Source organism: Chrysemys picta, chromosome 1 (assembly GCF_011386835.1).
Source record: "Chrysemys picta bellii isolate R12L10 chromosome 1, ASM1138683v2, whole genome shotgun sequence".
Taxonomy (NCBI): Eukaryota; Metazoa; Chordata; order Testudines; family Emydidae; genus Chrysemys; species Chrysemys picta.
Genome location: NC_088791.1, coordinates 299,062,367 through 299,085,292, shown reverse-complemented (window position 1 = coordinate 299,085,292; position 22,926 = coordinate 299,062,367). Strand labels below are relative to the sequence as shown.

At 42.9% G+C, this 22,926-nt stretch overlaps 2 protein-coding genes across 3 annotated transcripts in view; both read left to right on the top strand.

Moving 5' to 3' along the window:
* Positions 1-343: 343 nt before the first annotated feature.
* On the top strand, positions 344-7,409 carry C1H13orf42 (chromosome 1 C13orf42 homolog). The gene is made up of 3 exons (XM_024105359.3): positions 344-833; positions 5,154-5,301; positions 6,454-7,409. The coding sequence occupies exons 1-3, from the start codon at positions 414-416 to the stop codon at positions 6,690-6,692; spliced, it is 807 nt and encodes a 268-aa protein (XP_023961127.1). The 5' UTR covers positions 344-413; the 3' UTR covers positions 6,693-7,409.
* A 12,401-nt stretch (positions 7,410-19,810) lies between these two features.
* LOC101944882 (guanylate cyclase soluble subunit beta-2-like) overlaps positions 19,811-22,926 on the top strand; it is a 31,788-nt gene continuing 28,672 nt past the window's right edge. The window contains exons 1-2 of one of the 2 annotated variants that reach the window (XM_042842741.2): positions 19,811-20,118; positions 20,619-20,692. In XM_042842741.2, coding sequence (XP_042698675.2) covers positions 20,116-20,118; positions 20,619-20,692 — 77 coding nt within the window. In that variant the 5' untranslated portion in view covers positions 19,811-20,115. The remainder of the gene's footprint in view (positions 20,119-20,618; positions 20,693-22,926) is intronic. The other variant, XM_042842740.2, reaches the window with a different exon arrangement.

Genomic DNA, 22,926 nt, shown 5'->3' with positions numbered 1-22,926 from the left:
CTATAAGGTGAAGTAGACAGCTAACGGCTCAAGGATGTGACACTGATGGAAACAAAAGAAAGAAACGATGGAGAGGAAAATGTCTTGTCTGACACTGATGATTTGTATGGGGAGACTCTAGAGGAAAGATCAGAGGAAGGCATTTGACCTACTGTACTACGCTTTAATCAGAGAGAAAAGCAAAGCTGTTTAAGTGATGCAGATGTAACCGAAAACATTTTGCTGTGATCTTTAACAAAAAAATATATTGGAAACAGCTGAAGCAGCCATAAACTTTTAGCCTGGTTCCAGTGAGCATCTGGCAAATCTGCCTTTCAGCTAACAACAAGAGACTTGGGTACCGACTGGCTAATTTTGCCTTAAAATCAAGAGGCTGAAGGAGACAAGGTACAGGGTGAAGAAAGTGGCACATTATGTTCAGAAAGATCCATTCAATCTTTCACCCCAACTCCCATAGGAGAAGTCTGGCTGATGATATCCCTTGCTATGATGGCACAGGCTCTGCTGTAAGGCTGATCCGCAGCACCTCTATGTACACTCTTGGAGGTGAGCAGCAGAGACTCAATGAATCCTTGAAAAAATGCAAAAGTACCACCAGTCTAGAATCTTGTGCATACTTCCAGCAGAAAGAGGAAGACAGGGCCTGGATGTACTCCAAGACTCAACATTGCTTACAGTACTTACAGGATCTATTAGCTTTGAGAAAAAAATACCTTGACAGCATCAATGACTTAAAATCCATGAACATGACATCAGAAATTTCTCCGGTGTCAACAAAATCCTCCAAAACAGGGAAAAAGCCACTACACCCACTTCCTACCAGGCACTCTAAGGTAAGGGCTATTGTATCTTACCTCTAAGGTAAGGGCTATTGTATCTAAGCACAAGAAAATATTCTTGCCATGTGGTTACCTACCATTTGCCTTAACTGCGTAACATGTCGTTGCATAACCTCTGTTGGTTTTCTGTGTCAATGGTCTTTATTCAAGATCAAGTCCCTCTTATTGTGCCACCATTTGAAATAGAGAATAATTTAATGTGTACAAGCAGTCATACAATAGTGAATAAAGAGTGAATAAAGATTGGGTAGTACCTGCTGAATTAAATTTGATTCTCCGTGCATCCCAGATGCAAACATAAGAATTAAGGTTGAACAGGTATCAACCATAATTTGATGATTGTGCGGGATCCTTTAGGATCTGGATTTGACCTGATAACAGAACATTCTGTAAAGGAGCAGCTGACTTCTGCTGCCTCTAGGATCCTGGTGGTTTATCAGATCAATCAGGTGGGTTTTTCTTAGTCTGAAGTTATCATTTGTGTTATTATTAAGTGCCACCAATTATAGCCCTCCACCAAGAGCAAGGAAGAAGGGGGGGATCTGTTTATATTTAATCACTTTTAGAGGTAGGGTTGGACCACAGCCTTTTTTTTGGAGGACAGCTGGGATGCTTTAATAGATTAAAGTGATGACAGATGCAATTCTGTTTCTTCCCAACTCTGCCATAGACCTTCTGTGTGATCTTAGGCAAGTAACTTCATTGTGCCTCCATTCCCCATGTGTAAAAGGGGGATAATAATACTTCCCTTCTGCACAGGAGTGTTGTGAGGACAATAAACCATAAATACTTAGAGGGCACTCAGACAGTACAGTGATAGGGGCATAGAAGTACCTCAATAGGTAGAGAATCCTGGAGTGGGGGGAGATGAGAATACATAGGACCTGTAAACACACTTTTGGAGTGATGTGGAGTGTTCATGAGTCAAGATTCATCTGAATGTTTTGGGGGAAATGTGCATGAGAGCGAGAAAGAGGTGGGTGTGTATGAAGTCTGGAAAATGCATCCATAAAAAGATAATTGTGTTTGAGGCTATCACATCAGATGGCACCTCATGGTTCTCCACCTTGGTTGTTTATAGCTGGTACTGACTGGAGAGCTCAGTAATCCATTGAGATAAGTAAGAGGCTTTCTATTGGCTTTGCACTTTGAAATTATTTACACAGAGTACATTCTTTTATTGAACAACCAGGATTTTCACTGAGCAGCCAGGTACAATGTCATCAGTAGCACTAGTTTTGTCATCACTACGAGTTCCACTGCCAGCCATGGGGACATGGCAAGTATTAGTTCTCAATGCTCCATTCACTAGAAAGCTGCTGCTAACTAATACACTGGCAGCTGCTTTAGAAACAGAAAACAAAATTTCTCACTTCACTGTCATTACGCTCAGAACTTTGAAGCAGCACCTTTCATACTGGCTATCTCCAACCACTTTACAGAGTAAAGAATCATACAGTTGCAAAATCGAATGCAGCCTTTCATTTCAGTTGCAGTTTTGTATCTCATGTATCTGAACTGTTTCGTTTGCATCTGCTCAGAATTTAGGCTGATTTAGCCCGGCTCGATTCACCTAAGATACCGAGCTTCCAGCAGTGGAAAGGCTGCCTGCCGGAGTATTGTGCTCATGCAAAGTGGCCACAATCCCTCCTTTGACAGCAGAGCCACAGCTGGCCTGTGCAGGGCCCACAGTGGGTGCTAGTGGGGTAGATGGTGTGGTGAGGGGACATAGGGCTGACTCATTGCATCCCCTGAGACTCTCTATCAGGAGGGCATTGACCACACTTTGAAGTCAACCTCCTATGACAGAAGCCCTGAAGGAGAACAGTGGTGCAAACGCTGCCTATCCTCCCACAAGGACAAATTCACCTTTGGATATAGTAGCTTCTGCTAGTGCGTGGGGGTGCAAATTGTGCCAGTGGGGGCTGAATGAAGCCCAAACATTTCTGGCACTAGAGACCATATTTTCTAATGCTCTATGGGCGTGATCCAATGCCCACTCAGATCAATGGCAGCTTTCACATAACTTCAGTGCGCTTTGGATCAGGACCTACATCTGTATCGTATTCGGTACACTGATGCTCAGTAAATAACGGAGGGGAAGAAGATTTAAGATGTATTGGCAAGGGGAGACAGAGACATTTGTAAAAAGATGAAGAATCAAGGAGAGAGAAAGATCCAAAATAGACACACTGAGATCTAGGAGGAGTGTAGCCTAGGAATTTATGACACACCCTGCCTATAATTAGTTGGGGTTGGTTCCCTTTTGGTTCATGGGAGATTGACAGTCACTGGGGTCACTAACTCCATTGCCATCAGTGGTGGAATTCTGGATCTACCCTTGTGTAACTGAGAGCAGAATTTGGCCAAGTCAACACAGTGGAAAGAAAACAGTGGTAAAGGATGCAAAACACTGACTACAGTAGGTACTGTGGAACAGACCTTACAGACAGAAGGTCTACATAGACTCCTTACCTTTCCTGAGTGTTGTTATAGTGCTATGTACAATTGAAAATTCCTCTTTAAAGAAAAGGAACTCTGGTTTACCAAACAAATAGATGTCTGGAGTATTATGTCATCTGATTATAGCTGACTAGCTCTCATGTGTGACCAGACTTGATTCCTGCTGGAGTGTTAACTCTACCAGCCTCCTGCTCAGAAACAGATAATGTATGATATCAGCAGGATACGCTGTACAGTGAGTCAGTCTCCCAACACAAGAGGGTCAGTCACTGCACCATAACACTGGCTTTGAAGAAAGGGGTTCTGAAGGACTAAAGAAGTAATCCAGAATAACACGGGTTATTTGGCTGCTTTCTAAATGGTACTTTTATTTAGTGATCACAAGTTTCTTTTTAACCACAGGGATGTATTGTTTTGTACGTCACTATCTGCTTGCATTAACATTATCTTCAGTGAAAATTCATTTCTCTTTCTCTGCGTGATGAAGAATTAGTAGAAATGCACTCACCAAACACTGCGCAGGCTTGGATCTGGATCCGAATGTCTGTCTATATAACAGGCTGAACCAAAGCCTGGGTACTGAATGGTATCTGACCTTTGGGTCTGGATTCAGGCTCAAACTTTGACCCTTGGGCTCGTCCTGAAGGAAAAATAATTTGTGTCTTGGATGATATTGACAAGAAGTTTTATTTAAACTGTCTTCTAACCACTAAGGGCCAGATGTAATAGCAGTCACTACAGTCAGTAAGCGTGAAGTGGCTGCTTCCTCTTAGCACTCCTATCCATGAAAATCACCCCAGAGGGGTTAGGGAGCAAAGAAGCTAGGTCAAACTTTATTCATCCCCTCACCAGCCCACAGAGCAGAGAGCTGCTCCTTCAAAGAAGGCTGCATCCTTCAGAGATATCTGGGAGAGTCAGGGAGGTAGTGTGGTTGGGACACACTGCTCTCAATAGCACAGTCTGGCCTTAAACTGAGTGAGAACATAGGCAGTTCTTACTTGGGCAGAACTCCCAGGAGAGTCAATGGGAGTTTTGCCTATACAGACACAGCAGTACATAGAAACTCCAAAAAGTGTTACCATATTGTCATAACTGTTTCAGTTTTTACACAGAGAGCTGTTTATTGAAGAGAGTTTTTATTTTTAAACCCTACTGGTTTTCCTTTGGGGTTATCACCACACTATCAAATTGCCTCCCTTTTAGTGGCACACAAGCCTCCTTAAATAGACTTTATACACAAAGACCTCAGTTCCCACATAATGGGCAGATTTTCAGAAGAGCTCAACATGTTGAGTGCCGAGCGCTGTTTGAAACTCTACCCCTGCGGGTCAGGACAGGACAGGGGATGTTGGCTGACAAGCATTTTTGAAAATCTGGCCCCAGCTGTCGGGGCGAGGGGCAGGCGATGAGCATTTGAAAATCTGGCCCATTATTTCCAAGAGGTTCAACCTGTTTGGGAAGCAGAGTCTCCTAATGGGTAGTGCCCAGGCCTGGCATTCAGAAGATATGGGTTCTATTGCTGGCTCTATCACCGGCCTGCTGGGTCTTGGGCAAGTCACTTTCCTTCTCTGAAACTCAGTTCCCCATCTGTAAATTGGGGATAATGATACTGACTTCCTGTCTAAGCGCTGTGAGATCTACTGATGAAAAGAGCAATATAAGCACTAGGTATTATTTTTGGACCATTTTCTTAGCGTGGTATGAACTATGGACTAGAGATGGGCCCAAATAAAATTATCAAATTTTGCACTGTTTGGATCCAGATGCAACTCCACTTTGCACAGTTCTTTTATTAAAAAGTAGTTCTATATTATTCTCAATGTACTTATTTCTTACGCATCTGTTCAACAGATATCAATGGAGAAAAGAGTCCCACAGTCCAATTCAGATGTAAGAGAGGCAATAGCTTTCTTGGACTCTGTGATTGCAGATCTGGATGCAGAGAGATGGCAGAAAGTTCCTGTGACAGATCTCCCAAACGTGGATGTTGACTTTGATGGTGAAGTCTATATAGAGCATCTAAAATACAATTACTAAGGGAAGAGAGGTGGAGGGTGACATTTTTATGATCCACATATTTTCCAATTTCTACAATGGGTAGTCTTGTTTATAGAGCTGTTAAAAATATCAGCAGAATAGTCCTTATATAATTTCCCCATTATCTATCTATCTATCTATCTATCTATCGATGACTGAAATATAGCTTTCTATATAGATTGATCTCTTTCCTCATTCAGAAAAGGTTGGCTGATTTTGGTCAAGTTTATAAACCCAAAACTCACCTATAAACATCAAGGGGGAGGGCTAGCTCAGTGGTTTGAGCATTGGCTTGCTAAACTCAGGGTTGTGAGTTCAATCCTTGAAGGGGCCACTTAGGGATCTGGGACAAAATCAGTACTTGGCCCTGCTAGTGAAGGCAGAGGGCTAAACTCAATGACCTTTCAGGGTCCCTTCCAGTTCTAGGAGATAGGATATCTCCATATATTAAAAAAATACAGTGCAAATAATGGATTTATTTATTTTGCATCACTGACAATTCAATCAATAAAATTGTTTCAGGTTGATCCAAAAATGATTTAAAAAAATCTGATTAATTGAAAAGTCAGAAAACAAGTAGTTTTTGGTTGAATGAAACATCTTGTTTACTCTGACATAAAATTCTTTGTTTAGATTTCAAGCTTCTCCCTCCCGCCTCTCCAGTTTTTAAAAATAAAGCTAAAGGCAATTTTGAAACCAAAATTCATTTGGAATCAAGCTAAATATTTTGTTTCGAAGAGGTTGAAGTGAAACATTGACTTTTGGGGAAATTTGAGAGGTTCCACCCTCCTCCCCCATTACAACCATTGGCTGAAATTGACACAAATTCACAAAATGTTTCAGTCAACCCAAATCTGCATTTTTCACTAAGAAAAGTTTTGGTTGAAAGATCTTGCCAGCTCTACCTATAAGCTAGAGATAAAGTACAGAAAATTTTAGTCAGAAAGTTAAATTCAGAAATTCCTGAAGTAGAAGCCATTATGGAACCTTCACTGTGTTACTCAGCATTACTTCTAGAAAGGACCTAATTAACATCCTCCTTTGTCAATGACTAGCTGAACATCAACATTCATTGGGAAGCTGTTATTAACTAGAACTATCTTCTCTCTTTCAGTTGCTACCAGCACTCGTGAGCACAGTTTACATTCAAACTGGATTCTCCGTGCTCCTCAGAGGCACTCCCAAGATGCCTTGCAAATAGCAGAGGCAGCAAGCCAGTCTAAAAGAAACAGCCAGAGAAGAACAACTGGCTCCAGAAAGAGATTGGAAAGATATCCAATTTATTTACCCAAAGCTGTGGAAGGGGCATTCAGCACTTTAAAATTTAAACCAAAATCATGTAAGAAGGACTAGCCCCAGCTGGAAGATAGCTATATGAAAAGATAGAATGTGTAGCATTTACTTCTCTTGATAAGCTCTAGCCCACCCAACACTGCAGCAGGTACATAACAGTGCATGTTAACTGAAGGTTCTTTATGCTGTTTGTATTGTGAGCCATGGCTATTCCAGGTTTGCAGTGACACTGGAACGTAGCTCATTGAGTTCACGGTGCCTAACAACCCTGCTTTATCACTGGGTGGGGAGGAAGCTCCAACTTTGCAAGTGTTTTCCAGTGTTATTCATGGAAGCAATGATTCCAGCATTGCCTGGTGCAATAATTTCTCTCCTGGCTCTAGTGCTACAAAGCAGTTCTATTCATCTTTGGTGAACTTTGCACCAGGAGTTCCAATTTCAGGGCAGCAAAATGGACTTCCCTCATCTTTGCATCAGAGAATTTAGTGCGTGCCATCATCAGTCCCATGACCCGAGAGCATGCAGTGGCACCAACGAGAGGCTGTGGAGAAGGCAGCCTTGAAAGGGCCTTAGAAACAGCAGCAATAAGAGCATCAGCATGAGCAGGTTGTGTTGTGAGACAACTCTCCCACTGTGTGCTAGAAAAGTCAAGCAGATCCTGTACTCTGCTCTCTTATGGAAACTTTTTTTGGTTGTGGGAGACAGCATAAAGGGCTCCTTGCAGGTGGAGATTTGTGCAATTCTTTTCATAGGTTACAAGAAAAATAAAAATAAAAATTCCTCAACCATTTATTTGAATAGCCGGATGCTGATCAAACCTTACCTAGGTGATGGGAATTTAAAACATTTACACTCGCTCCTATAGGTGTGTAATATCTTTGAACAGCAGCATTTGTGAACAAACAGGACATGGACTACGCTCTAATCCAGGGGGGAAATTCTGAACATAAATCCTAGCACATCAGCACCAGGTTACACCCATTACATGGACATCTGTGTTCATTGAGACCTCCAGTGAACACTGAAAAAAACCCATACTACAGAGGTGCTCCTAAGAAGAGGCTTTTACCTTAGCCATGCTACATAAACCATTTCGAATTTGTGATATACAGTATGCCTATTTCTCTAACAAATAGCAAAGTAAAACCTCAGGGACTACGCTGAAGCATTCCCACCATGTTGCACTGGCTGTTTGGACCAGGCACTGTCATTATGAGTCCCTAGTTTTTGTCTGAACCTTATCCAGGTTAAAGTTGACTTTCTTCAGAATCTGAAAGAAAAGCAAGTTAGAGAGAGTCTGTTTTACTCCAATGTCTTTTCTTTCTATTGGCCTCCAATCAGTACTGATCCTTGGTGCATGGCTTATTGGGCATGAAATATACCATTTTAACTGTGTCTGCAATGGGGTGCACTCACCTGTCATGATCACCCATTGGCCAAATGCATGTGCCTGCACTCTCTCGCTCTCTCTTTGTGGTGGGTCTTTGCTGACTCATCCCTCCAGCCAAGTATCTCTCTCTCTCTCACACACACACACACACACACACACACACACACACACACACACACACACTCTGTCTGTGAGTAAAAGTACAGCAAATCCTTTCTGGGATATAAGTCCAACAGAGGCCTCTCTCAGTGCCCTCGGTAACATCTCTCTCAAGTTGTCCCTGCTCTGGTAGAGAGCGGTGCCCCAGGGCTCCTTCCGTGGAGGCAATGTCTTCGCCCTCTCAGGTCCTTTCTGGGCTGCTGCAGTTCAGTTGCCCTTCTGGGGTGTACCAAGGTCCAGGCCACTTTCCCAGTGGCTGGTGGGGGTGGAGGGTGGTTCCAGCCCAGGGACCCTATGGATAGCAGCTGTGTCATGTCCCTTTATCTAAGCCACACTGCTGCTCTAATTGCCTGGGCCACTTCCCCATGGCTCCAGTACATTCTTCACCCTTACCTCAGGGCCCTGTCCTGGTGGAATCCCAGCAGCCAGCCCAGAGCTCCTTCACGTTCCCCCCACCTTCTGCCAGCATTACTCTGTCCAAGGGCCTGTAGCTCCCTCAGCCAGCCAGGCACACCAGCCACACTCCTCCAGCTCTAGCAAGGAACTAAACTCACTCTAGCCCTGCAGCTCTTCTTATATTAGCCTTCTGGTTCCTGATTGGCTGCTTCTGACACAGCCGCTCTAGGCAGCTTGAAGGATCTCTCTACTGCCCTTTTCTGGGGTTGGGTGTGGCAGGGCCTCAGGCCTCCAGCAGCGGGCACTCCAGACGTAGTCCACCCCGTCACACTGTCCCTTGTGAATTGGGAAGGTACTTTGCACAACTTCCTGCCATTTCTATGTTCAGCATTTTTGCTATACAAGGGACTTGGGTAAAGATCCAGAGGCAGGGACTGCTGAATTAGTCATAAGCATCATGCACACTGTACTGTAATATTTACTAGACAGCAAGCATTGTAGATCTGCATTTCTATTGCTTCTTGACAGACTTACTTGACCAGAATTCCTGCCAATGGCTAAACATACTGCAGATCTTATTGAGTTAGGATGCTATTCTTCACCTGATAGGAGAGTGCCAAGGAATCAGCTGTTCGCTGCTGACACCTGCTGATCGAATAACATCCTTTGTTTTTCTTTCTAATGATATTCATGAACTGGGTTTGCTTCTGTTACACTTCAGTTCTACATGTTCTTCCTCCACATTCAGTTTAGCCTGTAGTCCTGCCCAATCCAGCAACATAAATTCTGCCAACATCATCCAGAAAGTCTGATGCCATGTTGAAGCAATAAATTGGGGTATAAATGTTGCTCTTCTGTTCCTGTTGCTCATAGACTTTAATGGCAGAAGGAACCCTCCTGCATATCGCAGGTCACAGAACCTCACCCATCTACTCCTGTAATAGGCCCAGAAACCTCTGGCTGAGTTAGTGAAGTCCTCAGCTCTTGATTTAAAGACTTCAAGTTACAGAGAATCCAGCATTTACTCTAGTTCAAACCAGCAAGTGACCCATGCCCCAAGTTGCAGAGGAAGATGAAAAAACCTCCAGGGTTTCTGCCAGTCTGACCCGGGGAAAAATTCCTTCCTGACCCCAAATATGGCGATCAGTTAGACCCTGAGCATGTGGGCAATCTACCAGGCAGACACCTGGAAAAGAATTCTCTCTTGTAACTCACAGCCATCTCCATATAGTGGCCCATCTTCAGCCATTGGAGATATTTGCTAATAGCAGTCACAGATTGGCTACATGCCATTGTAGGCAGTCTCATCATACCATCCCCTCCATAAACTTATCAAGCTCAGTCTTGAACATATGGAAGCCAGCTAGGTTTTTTGCCCTCACTGTTTCCTTTGGAAGGCTGTTCCAAAACTTCACTCCTCTGATGGTCAGAAACCTTCATCTAATTTCAAACATAAACTTAATTGATGGCTAATTTATATCCATTTGTTTCTGTGCCAACATTAGCCTTTAAATAACTCCTCTCGCTCCCTGGTGTTTATCCCTCTGATGTATTTATAGAGAGAAATCATAATTCCCCTCATCTTTCATTTTGTTAGGCAAAACAAGCCAAGCTCCTTATATCTCTTCTCAAAAGGTAGGAATTCTCAATTCCTCTAATCATCCTAGTAGCCCTTCTCTGCTCCTATTCCAGTTTGAATTAATCTTCCTTAAACATGGGAGACCAGAATTGCACATAGTATTCCAGATGATGTCTCACCAGTGCCTTATATAATGGCAATAACACTTCTCTATCCCTGTTCAAAATACTTCACCTGATGCATCCTAGGATTGCATTAGCCTTTTTCATGGCCACATCACATTGGTGGCTCCTAATCATCCTGTAATCAACAATACGCACAGGTCTTTCTCCTCCTCTGTCGTTTCCAACTGACCCCTCCCCAGTTTATAACAAAAATTCTAGTTGTTAGTCCCTACGTATATGACCTTGCACTTTGCAGAATTAAATTTCATCCCATTTCTTTTACTCCAGTTTTAAAGGTCATCCGAATCTTCTTGTATGATATTCCAGTCATCCTCCATATTGGCAATACCTCTCAACTTTGTGTCATCTGTAAATTTTATTAGCACACTCCCACTTTTTGTGCCAAGGTCCGTAATAAAAATGTTAAATAAGAATGGTTCCAATACTGATACTTGAGGAACTCGTCTAGTAACCTCCCTCCAGACTGAAAGTTCACCTTTCAGCATGACCCGGTGCAGTGTCTCCTTTATTCACCTTTTAATTCTCATATTAATCTCCATCTTCTACAATTTGATAATTTCCCATGTGGAACTGTATCAAATGCTTTACTGAAATTCAGGCAGATTAACCCTACTGCATTTCCTTTGTCTAGAAAATCAGTTATCTTCTCGAAGAAAGAGATCAGGTTGGTCTGGCACGATTACCTTTTGTAAAACCATGTTGTATTTAATCCCAATTACTGTTAACCTCTATGTCTTTAACGACTTTCTCTTTCAAAATTTGTTCTAATATAACTGAAGCTAAACTAACAGTCTTGTAGTTTCCCAGATCACTTTTTTTTCCCTTTTAAAAATATAGATACTAGATTTGGAATTCTCCAGTCATAGGATACGACCTCCAGGGTTACGGAGTCATTAAAAAATCCTTGCTATTGGACTTGCAATGTCATGTGCCAGTTCCTTTAATATTCTTGGATGGAGATTATCCAGGATCCCCAATTTGGTCCCATTAAGCAGTTTGAATTTGGCTTCAGCCTGGGATGTGGTAATTTTTATTTCCGATTAGCCACCCTGGCACTGCCCCCAAAGCTCCTCATTATCCTCATTAAAAACTGAGCCAAAGCATTCATTTAGGTGTAGGGTCATGCCTAGATGATCTTTGATCTCCACCCCATCCTCAGTGTTTAGTGGTCCCACTTCTTATTTCCTTAGATTTATATATTGGTTTTAATTTCCTTTGCAAGGTCCAACTCTGCTCAGCTTTTAGAAGTTCTTATCTTTTCCCTACACTTCCTGACCTCCAAGAGGTAGCTTTCCTTGCTGATCCATCCCTTCTACAATTCCTTTTAAACTTTCTGCTTTTTCTTAATAACTTATTTGAGATGCTCGTTCACCCAGTTTGGTCTGCAACACTTCCCTACGAATTTTTCCCCTTGCTTGGGATGTAGGTAGTTTCTGCAACTTTGACTTAAAGTAATTCCAAACCTCCTCCGTATTCAGATCTTTGAGGTTTTCAGTCCAGTCCACTTCCCTAACTCATTCCCTTAATTTCTTTAAAGTTTGCATTTTTGAAATCAAGGACCCTAGTTGCAGATCTGTTTTTGTTTATCCTTCCATTTAGTTTAAACCAAATTAACACATGATCACTCAAATGAAGGTTGTCCTCTACAGCCAGTTCTTCTATGAGATCACTGCTACTTACCGACCCCACCACCTTGGCACTTCCCATATTCTGGCCCTGCCCACTCTGCAGAGAAGGGTAAAACTGCTTCAGGGCAGCTCTAACATCAGCTCAGCTACAATGGTTTCCTAGGCACCATTCAGCAACCAAGAAAAGCTGGAGCACAGGATGCTTCTGCCATACACTCTCCCTTCCAAGACATAGCCCTTATGCTGGGGGTTTGGGAGGGTAGCATAGAGCCACTTTGGCAGCTCTGTGCCATCCCAGGAACCTCCTACAGGAGGATATTCCCTGGGGGCCATTTCCACTGGGTTTCTGACCACCTCAAGCTGCTAGTGTGTGTTTAGGAGGCAGATCATGATGGAAAAGCCAACCCATAATCTTTCTGAAGAACAGTAATTAAAGTACATTATGAGACACGCACACATTGTTAACATGGATTATAAAAAGGCTTTTAAACAGTATTCAACTCCTCTCTATTGGCTTCAGTGCCAATTTCAGAGATTTTACTCATATACTGGTCATTTTGCTTTTATTTGAAAGATGTACATGGGCGGGCAAAACCAGACCAGTTGGACACTTCCCACTCATACCATCTTTTCTCTCCTTGTAAGGCTACAGTGTCATTTTGTTGCCACTGTACTGTGGAGGTGCTCTCACCGCTGTGCAGCACGCAGTCCCTTTATGGATTTATGGGCTTTAGTTTGATGATTTAGTTGGGGATTGGTCCTGCTTTGAGCAGGGGGTTGGACTAGATGACCTCCTGAGGTTCCTTCCAGCCCTGATATTCTATGATTCTATTCTATGACTAAGAGAACAAAAAGGCATCCTAAAAATTCTTTGGATTCCTTTTCTTAGCCTTTATTTTAAATCCCCCCTTCATTAAACTTAGGGAAATTTAAACTAAACAAAAAAGCAGCTTCCCTAATTAAAGCCCTTTTCAAAGTTTAAGATAAGGTCTGAGTGCCTCATTTTCATATTTAATGGCTCACTTCATTAACCTGATTGCATGGTGCTGCCTTTAATACTTCCACTCCCGAAACTTTTCTTTGGGGCAAGTGCCCGTCAGTACCAGTGCTGTTAGCATGAGCTTCGTCATGCACACAACATACAGCATTAGGGTTTGCTCTTGCACCCATTGACTTCAATGGGTGTCTTAGCAGTGACTTTAGTAGGTGCAAGATCAGATTTTTAATGCCCATTGCTAATATCATGGAAGACTTGTGCACATGCAAAAGAGCTCCTGAGTGCCAGAGCCCCGGAAGTGCCAGAGCACTGCTGAGTGCCAGAGCCCCAGAAGAGTTTACTGGTGCGCTTAGGGTGCCCAGACAGCAAATGTGAAAAATCAGGATGGGGGTGGGGGGTTATAGGAGCCTATATAAGAAAAAGACCCCCAAATTGGGACTGTCCCTATAAAATCGGGACAACTGGTCACCCTAGGTGCGCTCCTTCAATCAAACTAGTGAGACCTGATAGCGAGGTACATAAACTAGGAGCTTTATTGATCATATCTGCACTATATGAGTATTCACACAACAGTGATCTCCCAAAGCCCTGTCCCAGCATGCATTAGGCTCAGTAAAACCTGGGACAGATTCTCAGGCGAAAGTCTCTTCTTTTGTTGTTTCAAAGTCCCAGTATCCCTGAGGGCACTCCGAGAGACTAGCACTCGTGACACTGTTGAGCCATAGTATCACAGAGATTCTGTCTATTAATTTCTCTCTCTCACACGCACTCCTTTGTTGCTTGTGTGAAATGAAAGAAATAATACACTAAAAATCAAGTAACTTCAGAGGGAAGAAGTCTTCTGAAGAAATCAAGCCTGTGGGACGTGAAGCCACTTTGTTTATATCATCATTCTGCATAAATCATTGGCAGACGCAGAAGAAGTTCAGATGGTGGGTGTGTAATGGAAAATTGGCAGCTGGACAAGATGTCCACTCCAATTTGAATATTTCAGTGCTGTACAGTTACAGTTAAGACAGAAGGTGTCAGCACAGCCATTGTAAAGGCACGTCTCGGAAAAGTCCTAGGCAGTGCACAAGGAAATACATTAGTAGTTTACTGCTTTAGCAACTTTATATGTTTATAGAAATAAATTTTGTACCAGGACAACTGCCTCCCCCCAGAAGGGGGGGGGGGAGGTACATGAATGTAACTGTATCATTTTCTAAATGATTAAATTATTTCATACACGATGGAACAGCTTCCATGGGAGAGGCTGGGAGAGCTCCCGCATACCAAAATATCCCATATCCCAGTGGGTAGTGAACTCTCCTGCAATGAAGTCTACAGACGACCTAGGGGTTACAGTGGACGAGAAGCTGGATATGAGTCAACAGTGTGCCCTTGTTGCCAAGAAGGCTAACGACATTTTGGGCTGTATAAGTAGTGGCATTGCCAGCAGATCGAGGGACGTGATCGTTCCCCTCTATTCGACATTGGTGAGGCCTCATCTGGAGTACTGTGTCCAGTTTTGGGCCCCACACTACAACAAGGATGTGGAAAAATTGGAAAGAGTCCAGTGGAGGGCAATAAAAATGATTAGGGGGCTGGAGCACATGACTTATGAGGAGAGGCTGAGGAAACTGGGATTGTTTAGTCTGCAGAAGAGAAGAATGAGGGAGGATTTGATAGCTGCTTTCAACTACCTGAAAGGGGGTTCCAAAGAGGATGGATCTAGACTGTTCTCAGTGGTACCAGATGACAGAACAAGGAGTAATGGTCTCACGTTGCAGTGGGGGAGGTTTAGGTTGAATATTAGGAAAAACTTTTTCACTAGGAGGGTGGTGAAGCACTGGAATGGGTTACCTAGGGTGGTGGTGGAATCTCCTTCCTTAGAGGTTTTTAAGGTCAGGCTTGACAAAGCCCTGACTGGGATGATTTAGTTGGTAATTGGTCCTGCTTTGAGCAGGGGGTTGGACTAGATGACCTCCTGAGGTCCCTTCCAACCCTGATATTCTATGATTCTAAGGACACCTCAGTTCAAATCTTTGCTTCACATCAGGCCGAGGGGAAATTGATCCTGGGTGAGTGCATGGACAGTTATAAGGTTGGCACCACCTCCTCCATCTCTCTTGTGACTGTAGCCCATTATTTTCTGTACTTTTATTTTAAAGAGTGCCCCAAAATGAAATGAGGCAGAATTTTCAGTTTCAGTTCAGGACAAGCTGATTTCTGTCCCCGAGGTCTTGGAACTGCCAAACCAAACAATAAAATAATTGACTATTCACCCAGCTGTACTCAGCACCTCTGAAAAACTCAGGACACTACACACAGCTCAGTGAATGCAGCCCACAGAGCGAGGGCACAGGTCATTCCCAGAGCCACTACTTCAGAGCCTGCCATATAGCGGTAGGAGAGATGAGGGAGTTGGAAGAAGGAGCAAGAGCAGGTGAAAAGCGAGAAGCTGGCAACGTGAGAAGACAAACACTCAGACATCAAGAAATGCCCAAAGTTCAGCAGTGAAAGTTGTTCCAGTAACATTAATGCAGCTGCACAGTGCATCGTCTTTTTAAGCCTATGTTAATAAAGAAGCGTGAGGGACAAACATTTATGTATAACAAGAGAAAGAGGAATGAAAAATACTCCATGTCGCTGAGTTAGCTTTCACTTTAGGGATTTCCTTTGTGGCACTTGATCCTGAACCCTTAAGGTTGCATTAGGGTTAGTTTCTTTACATTTAATTTCCTAGGTGTGTGCGTGTGTGCGTGTGTGCATGAATGCAAATAAAAAAAAAAACGGGAGAACTCTGACACCATAAATAAAATCTCTCACTAACTGATGTGTCCAATTTACAAGCTCTGTTGTGTTGTGAATTCCTTGCTTCACAGATGTGTATTTTTCACAGTCTACAAGCTCTCAAGATGTGGGGTTGATCCACATTTTTACTGAATATAATATTAACAGTATCTGCTTGAACAATGGGCAGCACAAAAGATATTGCCCATGTTGCTTGATTCTTTCAGATTGGTGTGACACAGCAGATAAGGTCTATTATCAGATTAGCACTGGTTTCTTTTGTGGTGGGAAAACTCATTCATTGTCTATTTACAGGTAGCTCCATTTTACACTCTTTCACTGTTAAGTAGTTTGAATACAGTAACTACAGCTCATCATTACTTTTATAATAAAAATGTGGCATGTTTCAAGGCTAGAATAGAGAAACATCCTTTAGGGATGACTCAGGAATAGTTATTAGATCCTGAAACAGGGCAATGGACAAAAGGATCCATTAGAGATGCCTTAAAACCAAACGGAGTCTATGGAATCAAAATTTTAAATTATATTGTTTTCTTTAAAGTGAGATTGACGGACCTTACTAAAAGCCCGCACTCGTTGAAAGTGACTCACTGCACAGCAAGAACAGATAGAATGAAATGCGTGAATGAGCTTTAATAGCCAGTGCTATTAGCTGACAGCACCCACTAGACATGATCTCATAGCAGCTCTTGCGGGAGATTTCTAGAAATGCAGCTTGAACTGTCCCTCGGCCACATGGTGGCACTTCATTCCTAGCAATTCTGCAGTCGTCATATTTCTGTGATCAGCAAAAGAAAAGGGAAATTGAAGTGTTTTTCCTACTTAATCAACAGACATTCTGTGTGTGTGTGTGTGTGTGTGTGTGTGTGTGTGTGTGTGTGTGTGTGTGTGTGTGTGTGTGTGTATAGATGCATAAACAAATACACTACTCATTTTTAATGTCCTTAATTCATAAACATTTATGCTTTAGCAAAGCTTTTGATACGGTCTCCCACAGTATTCTTGCCGTCAAGTTAAAGAAGTATGGGCTGGATGAATGGACTATAAGGTGGATAGAAAGCTGGATAGCTCGTTGGACTCAACGGGTAGTGATCAATGGCTCCATGTCTAGTTGGCAGCCGGTATCAAGCGAAGTGCCCCAAGGGTCGGTCCTGGGGCCGGTTTTGTTCAATATCTTCATTAACGATCTGGAGGATGGCACAGACTCCACCCTCAGCAAGTTTGCAGATGACATGAAACTGGGAGGAGTGGTAGATACATAGAGGGTAGGGATAGGATACAGAGGGACCTAGACAAATTAGAGGATTGGGCCAAAAGAAATCTGATGAGGTTCAACAAAAACAAGTGCAGAGTCCTGCACTTAGGACGGAAGAATCCCATGCACTGGTACAGACTAGGGACCGAATGGCTAGGCAGCAGTTCTGCAGAAAAGGACCTAGGGGTTACAGTGGATGAGAAGCTGGATATGAGTCAATAGTGTGCCCTTGTTGCCAAGAAGGCTAATGGCATTTTGGGCTGTATAAGTAGGGGCATTGCCAGCAGATCGAGGAACGTGATCATTCCCCTCTATTCGGCATTGGTGAGGCCTCATCTGGAGTACTATGTCCAGCTTTGGGCCCCACACTACAAGAAGGATGTGGAAAAATTGGAAAGAGTCCAGCAGAGGGCAACAAAAATGATTAGGGGGCTGGAGCACATGACTTATGAGGAGAGGTTGAGGGAACTGGGATTGTTTAGTCTGCAGAAGAGAAGAATAAGGGGGGATTTGATAGCTGCTTTCAACTACCTGAAGGGGGGTTCCAAAGAGGATGGATCTAGACTGTTCTCAGTGGTACCAGATGACAGAACAAGGAGTAATGGTCTCAAGTGGGGGAGGTTTAGGTTGGATATTAGGAAAAAACTTTTTCACTAGGAGGGTGGTGAAGCACTGGAATGGGTTACCTAGGGAGATGGTGGATTCTCCTTCCTTGGAGGTTTTTAAGGTCAGGCTTAACAAAGCCCTGGCTAGGATGATTTAGTTGGGGATTGGTCCTGCTTTGAGCAGGGGGTTGGACTAGATGACATCCTGAGATCCCTTCCAACCCTGATATTCTATGATTCTATTTTGCAGTTACCAATTTACTTTAGTTCTTTAAGTGAGTTTCCTCATTCTTCCAAGGAGATTTCCCTTCGAAATGAATGACTGCGACACCACAGGATAAACTGGAGACATCAGCAAATCCTGTCTGAGCTGCTTACCAGGCACTCACCTCTCACTTTGCCAGGGAAGTGCATTGGACATTAGTAAAGGCGTTTTAAAAAGTGCTTTTGGGTTCACAGGGAAGAGAGAGTTGAATTAAAAATAGGGAACCAAGGATTCAAATCCTCAGAGTTTAATGTCGAGATGAGCCTCAGCCACAAGGTTCAGCCCTGGCTCTGCAGTTCCCCAAAGTCCAGAGCCAGAGTTTTAACTGAGACAGTTATTTTAATACGGGAGAGGCCCAGTCAGGTCAAGAGCCAAACTTCCAAAAAGTTTTGGGGCTGTTCAAATCCAGGGTTTCAGTCTGGGCTTCCTTCTAATTTAATGTATGAAGAATTATGTCCTGATTAAAAAACAAAAAAATGATCATTGTCTGCAAATCTTGTGCCATGGGGAATGGCAAAAGGAGAAGGGGATTGATGGCTAATAAAATATCCTGTTTTATTTTCAAGTCAGCTGTAGCTTAAGCATACGGCTAGGTATTTAGACTGATCCATCATATTAAAGTAAAAATATGGTGGATCAGTCTATATACCTAACTGATGCATCACTTTTAATGCAGTTTCAAAGACACAGGGCCAGTTTTTGTCCTCAGTTCCAGTGGGCTAAATCTGGAGTAATTTAATTGTGTCAAGGGAATGGAAAAAATGGAATACATCCAGCAAGAGCAGAATTTAGCCAATAGTTTCAGCCATTCAGTGCATTGAAGTTACACATTTAGGGCCAGATTTTCAAAGAGATTTAGGTGGCCAGTGGGATTTTCCAAAAGTGAGTAAGCAGGTTAGAGGTCTATCTGCAGCTTTAGCTATCTAAATACCTTTGAAAAGCTGACCTGTAAGACCAAATCCAGAGCTAGCGGAGGCAGATGCAATTGCATTTATATCCATGGGATTAGATTCACTGACAACAGGTTTGATTCAGGCCATAGCTTCAATTGTCAAGATTGCAAATGCAAGTTGTGTGAGCAACATAATACTAACAACAGCCTATCCTGCAGCGTTGTAAGATTTCTACTCCCTTGGCACAAGTTTCCTGCTGATCACCCCATCCCTGTAGGGAAGCTATTTCTTACTGATGCTCCCATAGGGACACCTCAGGATAAGCAACACTTCTTGGAATGACACGCCAATATTAGAAATGCTGCTGCTGTGACATTCTCAAAAGTACCTCTGGCTACACAAGTGGTAGAGATGCAAGGGAGTTGGGGAGGACTTCCTAAATAGCTGGTAATGGCAGTGTTTGTGTTACCACAGGGTTTATTGTGGTAGCAATGCCTGTGGCCACCGGACTCAGGAGTGAGGGAGCCTAGGTTCTGTTCATCATCCATAAACTGTATTATCTGACAGGGGCTGCCTGTACATGGCAGCACGGCATTTTTGATGGACATTTTCTTGTGATAAGATCTCATCACTCATCTCTTTCCTCGGGTAAGATTTCAAACTTATTATTACACATCCAAGTACGATTTAAGGGCCCAGAGTCTGATCTCTGTTACGCCAATGTAAGTCTGGAGTCATTCCATTGATATGGTGAGACTAGACAGAGTTGAAGGAACAAATAGACCCAGCGTGGACCAGGGTAAGGGGAGATTGAAAATACTGTCCTTACAGGCACACACTCACTGCTATCTTTGGTTATTGCATGGCACTTGGATACTAGGGTGACAGGCATTTCTAAGGCACCTAAGACAGATACAAACAGATAGCACTGATCCCTATATGGACAGGGCTTAAACAAATGATCAGCAAACTCCCTGAATCTGTAGTTCAAGCACATTGCGTGAGAGGCTGAGCCAGCTGACCAGCTTCAGGATTTTACATTAAAATAGTCATTTCCACCTCAGCCTAAACCCCACTTTTCCTCTGATTATCTCAGTGCTGGACTTTCTGCGCTGTAATGCTAAGCTCTGCTTGGAGAGATACATGGCCAGGTAAATGATTAGTTTCTGATTTCCCTGTGGATCTTTCTGTTTTGTGTGCGATGGGCTCTACACAGTCCAAGTTGATATGTTAAAAAAAACCAGACTCGCGCGGCTGGTGTGATGAAACAACTCACTCACTCCAGCACAACCTAGAGCACCTGCCCTGCACAATCGGCGAGCAGACAGCAGCACCATGGTAAGCGTCTTTCAGCATTACTCTTCTTTTTTATGTTCAATACCTAGTTTCTCAAATCAGATTTAAACACTAACTATACTGTGTTTTACTACTAAAATATATTTGTCTTTCAATCGAGTCTTCAGGCTGACATAAGCGCCATTAATTTCCCGCTTTAACCTATCTTTTAACCATATCAGTGCTGCATGAGCCAAAAGAATTCAGAGTAACTGAAAACAACGTTCTGTAACCATCCTTAAGTGCATGCTGGCTTTAAAGCTTAGTTAATATGTTTTCTCTATGGAAACCAGAACTACTGCTGTGTAGAGAACAAGTCTTGGGGCGTTTTGCATGAAGGCAGGAATGAACAGTGCTATTAAATAAACAAACTTAACAAGAAATGGGGAAAAGACATAATTGTTTCCCCAAAGGGGTTGTCATTTCATTTTACTTAACCAGCCCATTAAGGGCTCTTTTCCCATGTTCCATTAGGCATAATGCTAATGTCTTCTCTCCCACAGTACGGATTTATCAACACCTGCCTGAAATCTCTAGTTATAGAGAAATTTGGGGAAGAGACATGGGAAAAACTCAAGTAAGTATTTGATCCTTTAAAAAGCACAGTACTGGTGACTTGGGGCTTCCATCCTGGGCGCCAAAGAGGATTAAAATTTGACTGTGTCCTGTTGACCATTATAAATACAATTCAGGCCCACACAGCTCTATGTTTCACTGCTACAATTAATTATGAGCCGAGTGTGCCAAATTCTGGGCTGAGTTACATCCCTGCTGCAGCCGAGGGAGTGGTGTTCAGCATAAATCAGAACAGAGCCCATGAGAGGCAAATTCATCCAAAATGTTATTTACTAACGCCAGTGGAGTTACACCAGAGAGCGATTTGCCCCTGAGATGCATAATGCCCTTACCTTCTGCCACCTTAACCTTCTCCCTCGGGTAATTCATTTCTAGTGTATCATAATGTCATTTATCACATATTGTAAAACTAGCCCCACGTAATTTCAATGGAAGAGCAAGACTTGGTTTTTTACCCACTGGATTAGGCAACAGTAAATAAGAACATAAGAACGACCATACTGGGTCAGACCAAAGGTCCATCTAGCCCAGTATCCTGTCTTTAGCAGTGGCCAATGCCAGGTTCCCCAGAGGGAATGAAGAGAGCAGGTAATCATCAAGTGATCCATCCCCTGTCGCCCATTCCCAGCTTCTGGCAAACAGAGGCTTGGCACACCACCCTGCCCATCCTGGCTAATATCCATTGATGGACCTATCCTCCATGAACTTATCTAGTTCTTTTTTGAACCCTGTTATAGTTTTGGCCTTCACAACATCCTCTGGCAAAGAGTTCCACAGATTGACTGTGCGTTGTGTGAAAAAATACTTCCTTTTGTTTGTTTTAAACCTGCTGCCTATTCATTTCATTTGGTGATCTCTAGTTCTTGTGTTATGAGAAGGAGTAAATAACACTTCCTTATTTACTTTCTCCATACTAGTCATGATTTTATAAACCTCTATCATCTCCCCCCTTTTTATAGCTTAAATAGCTTATAGCGAGCCACTTTTCGGGTTGTTTTATTGACTTTCCACAGCCTTTCCTCTTTTGTGTGGCGGAGGAGCACCAGAGGCAGTGGTGGACAGGGGCAACCTTCATAGCGCTGTGCCACTAGAGTTGTGTGGCCATGGGGTAGAGAGTGAGGAACCAGGACTTGGAGCCAGTGCAGAGACACAGGGTCTCCATGCAAACGATCCTGTGCTGGGCCTCTAGCAGATCTCCCAAGGTCTAAGCAGATGCTGGGCTATTCGTGACTAGGGAGTGGTGATCACATCTTCCCCAATGGAATGAATGGGAAAGCCTCCATAACAGAAATCTCATGCAGGTTACCTCCCTACAGCCCTATTTCATAGCTAGGAGGAATAGTCATGCTAAGAGATCACAAAGAATAAATATATAATAAGGGAGAAACACTCATAAGCTTTACAGTGTATTATTAAGAGAGCTCATTACCTTGTCTTTGGAAGTGGTCTTGTTCATTAAGAGTACTAAATTATAAAACACCACAGCAATGAGCACCATAGAAATGCCTATACTAGTGGAAAAATTAATAGTGAATTCTCACACTTGTAGTTTCTGCAATGATAGATCAGGTGGTTGTTTATTAGGTGGTTTGCATGGCATGCACTTCCATTCCCTTGAAAAACATTCACATCGACCTGAAGTGCTGCTTGACCTAATATGAAGATGAGACACACAGACAAATTAACTTAGTTACATGGGTGTAAATTTGGAGTTATGTACACTGGTGTAACTGGGAGCAGAAGTTGATTTGAAATAATAGACAGGGCTCTTGATGCAAGTTTGAACTATCACAATTTGCACAAAGATCCAAGAATCAGCTTCGTGGCCTATCATGTCTGCTCTAGCGAAGCAGAGTGTCCTGTGACATTTACAGAGTTTTTTTGGCTCTCTTCAGCACACACACACATGCTTATGTTGGGTCTCACATACATCATTGTCTAAATCTGGCAACTCCTCTTATGTTGAGCTGATAATAGTTTTATCATTCAGAGTTTACTTGCGTTGTGCCTGCAGGCCTGCCAGAAATACCCAAGTCATTCGGACTGTTCTCCAATTTTCCACTATTAGCTACTAAAATGGTTTTGCTTTAAATGTTCGCCACACAGGACTCATATACAATAATGCTAATGCATCCTGTGAAGTGATACAATACTCTAAAGATCTCCCAGTGTAGTGGATTACTGTATAGCAGTTGACAGAATAGAGGACAGGAGACATGCTTAACACTCTGGAGA